The sequence below is a fragment of the Salvelinus sp. IW2-2015 genome, unplaced genomic scaffold (assembly GCF_002910315.2).
Source record: "Salvelinus sp. IW2-2015 unplaced genomic scaffold, ASM291031v2 Un_scaffold8748, whole genome shotgun sequence".
Classification (NCBI taxonomy): domain Eukaryota; kingdom Metazoa; phylum Chordata; class Actinopteri; order Salmoniformes; family Salmonidae; genus Salvelinus; species Salvelinus sp. IW2-2015.
In genome coordinates this window covers 6357-8907 of record NW_019950007.1, presented here as the reverse complement: position 1 = coordinate 8907, position 2551 = coordinate 6357, and the positions used below count along the sequence as shown (strand labels likewise).

The window sequence follows — 2551 nt, the reverse complement described above, 5'->3', positions numbered from 1 at the left end:
AAATAAACAGGGTTCACCGTAACAGGGTTGACGGTTTCTTCTTAACTCAGCCATAAATCCCTTTGTTAGAGGGGAATGGAAGCTTCTTGTGGTGCAAACAGGGAATTAAAAAAAAAAGGTGTGCATTTTTCTTTTTTATATGAGAGAAGGTTCAGTGCAGTTGCATTGTTCCATAGGTTGGCTTGACCAATCTTGTCCATCTCTTCCACAAGGCATCATTTAACTGCAGTTGGAGGAAACTGGCCCATATTCCAACAGAGATATGGAACAATGCAACCGCACTGGACCTCTCTCATAACCACCTGAACCTTACTAACCCTCAACACCTCAGACAACTACAGAGGTTGGATCAGCTGGTTCACCTAAATCTCTCAGGAAACTACCTCCCTCTGCTGGAGAAAGGCCACTTCTGCAGCCTGCCCTTCCTGCAGATACTAGACCTCAGTGGTTGCCAACTGACCTCCATGGAGGCTGGAGCTCTGCAGGGTTTACCCAGGTTAGGGAAGCTGTTTCTGGGGCACAACATACTGCAAGCCACCCTGTCTGTTTCTGCTCAAACTATATCCTTCCTGGATCTCAATGGGAACCAAGAACTTGACCATGGCTCTGATGATTCGTCGACAGGAATCAGAAGACCATTCCATAGGAAACTGTTAACAGAGGTCACTGAACATCCCAGCCCAACTCCAACTAACTCAATAACTACAACTAATGGTATGGATCTCAGTTTTTTAACTTACTTCTGCTTCATTACATCAATTAATTTCTATGTACTTAGTATCAATTATCTGTTGTCACGCTTACTCACGTGTTCTTTGCTGTTTTGGCAGTGAACATAATAATAATGATTTGAGTAGTAAAAGCTATTCCCCTCTCCCAACAGGCAGTGAGGATGGTGGTCAGAGCCATTTCTCCAAAAGCTGGCAGTACCTGGTAGCAGTACTGGTGACGGCCATCTCCCTCTCCCTCCTCATCGCTGTCCTGGCCAAATGCCAGCTGGTCCGTCGCTACCTGGCCAGTTACCGTCACACCCGGCTGATCGAGGGGGACACAGCCAGCCAGTGTGACGCCAACAGCCTGGAGGTAGGCTTCTCCATGCACAACCATGGGGGACAGGCACGGAGCCCCCACCCTGCTGCTGTCCCCCAGGGAGAGATGGACATGGAGGATGAGGAGGATGATGATGATGGCTTCATAGAGGATAACTACATACAAGCCAGCGAGAGGGAGAGGGCTAAGAGGGCACTGGAACTACAGGAGGAGGAGGAGGAGGATGACATGGTATTTTCCATTGGCTAGAAGAGGTGGAATGGGAGGGGAGAAAGAGGGGAGAGAGAAAGACAGACAGACAGACAGACATACATACAGAGAGAGAGAGAGGTCAATGTATCCAATTTGGACACTGATTAGGGCCAATGCCGATATTAAATATATGCATGTCTATCTCCATCATATTGGGAGGGAAAACAACAGTCACAGATGAATACAAAACTGACAATAGCAATCTCTCTCAGAGCAGAGCCAACTCAATGTAGCTTTGCAATAGGGTACCTGTGGATGTGTGTCTTTCATTGGATTTCCAAGTAGGGTTGACTTTGTACGGACTTGAAATACAAATATGTTTGGAAATGATTATACAAAGTGGATCAAATAATGAATCAAATTGTTTTGAGTTTGCTTTTTTGAGTTCCGGCATAATTTGATTTTTTGGGTGTGCTTGCACTCCACTTTGTTACATTTGTAGATCAAATAAACGTTTTAAAATTCAATAGCACACTTCTGTAGAAAAAGCCATCAAATTATTTTGAAACAGGTATGCATCGATCTATAATACGGTATAACAATGTTTTATATAGTACAATAGACAAACACTCCTGCTAGTAGTTTATGCATAACCTCAGAAGAACAGAAGAGAATCGATATCGTGGTATGTAGACCCATTCATTGATGTAGAGACTCGCGCACAGAATGACTGTCCACACGGTGGGTTGGTTTTGGTTGAAAGCTGCTCGACAGGTCTGACGACGAAATACTACCCGGAAAAGAGCCGTAGCGTGGTTTAGACAACAGAACGAGAGAGATGGGAGGTTCACTGAATAAAATGTTGTAAGGGATATTGAACGTCAAACATCAGTATATTGTCCGGTATTAGTTTATCAGGATGTCGGCGTCTGCTATATTCATTCTGGATCTTAAAGGCAAGGTGAGTTGAGATTTGACAGTTTTCGTGGCGTAGAAGTTTATAGTTTAAAGCATCGAGATCAACAGCGCTGAGCACAGGCTGCACCTGCCAGTGTAGCGCAGTAATCCATGCGTAAAACTATAAGCGCAGATAAGAATATGAAAGATAGCGGTAGGGCAGGCTATAGTAAAATTACACACTTGTTTATTATCTTTGATTACTTACAACTAAATGTTGTTTATTTCTGAATACGTAAATGTTATATTACATTCACAACATAGCTATTTAACTTCGTTATCGGCTCAATTTTCCGTTGAATTTTGTCGGCGGAGAAATAACAATCTACCTCAGCACTCTCTGAACCCTACA

General features: G+C 43.7%; 1 protein-coding gene across 1 annotated transcript; it reads left to right on the top strand.

Moving 5' to 3' along the window:
* Positions 1-212: 212 nt before the first annotated feature.
* On the top strand, positions 213-1774 carry LOC111971381 (leucine-rich repeat-containing protein 19; the record flags this gene model as incomplete). Its single annotated transcript, XM_024145523.2, has 2 exons — positions 213-714; positions 884-1774. Coding segments are annotated over 2 exons (918 nt in total), but the record flags the coding sequence as incomplete, so codon positions are not given.
* Between the last annotated feature and the right edge of the window lie 777 nt (positions 1775-2551).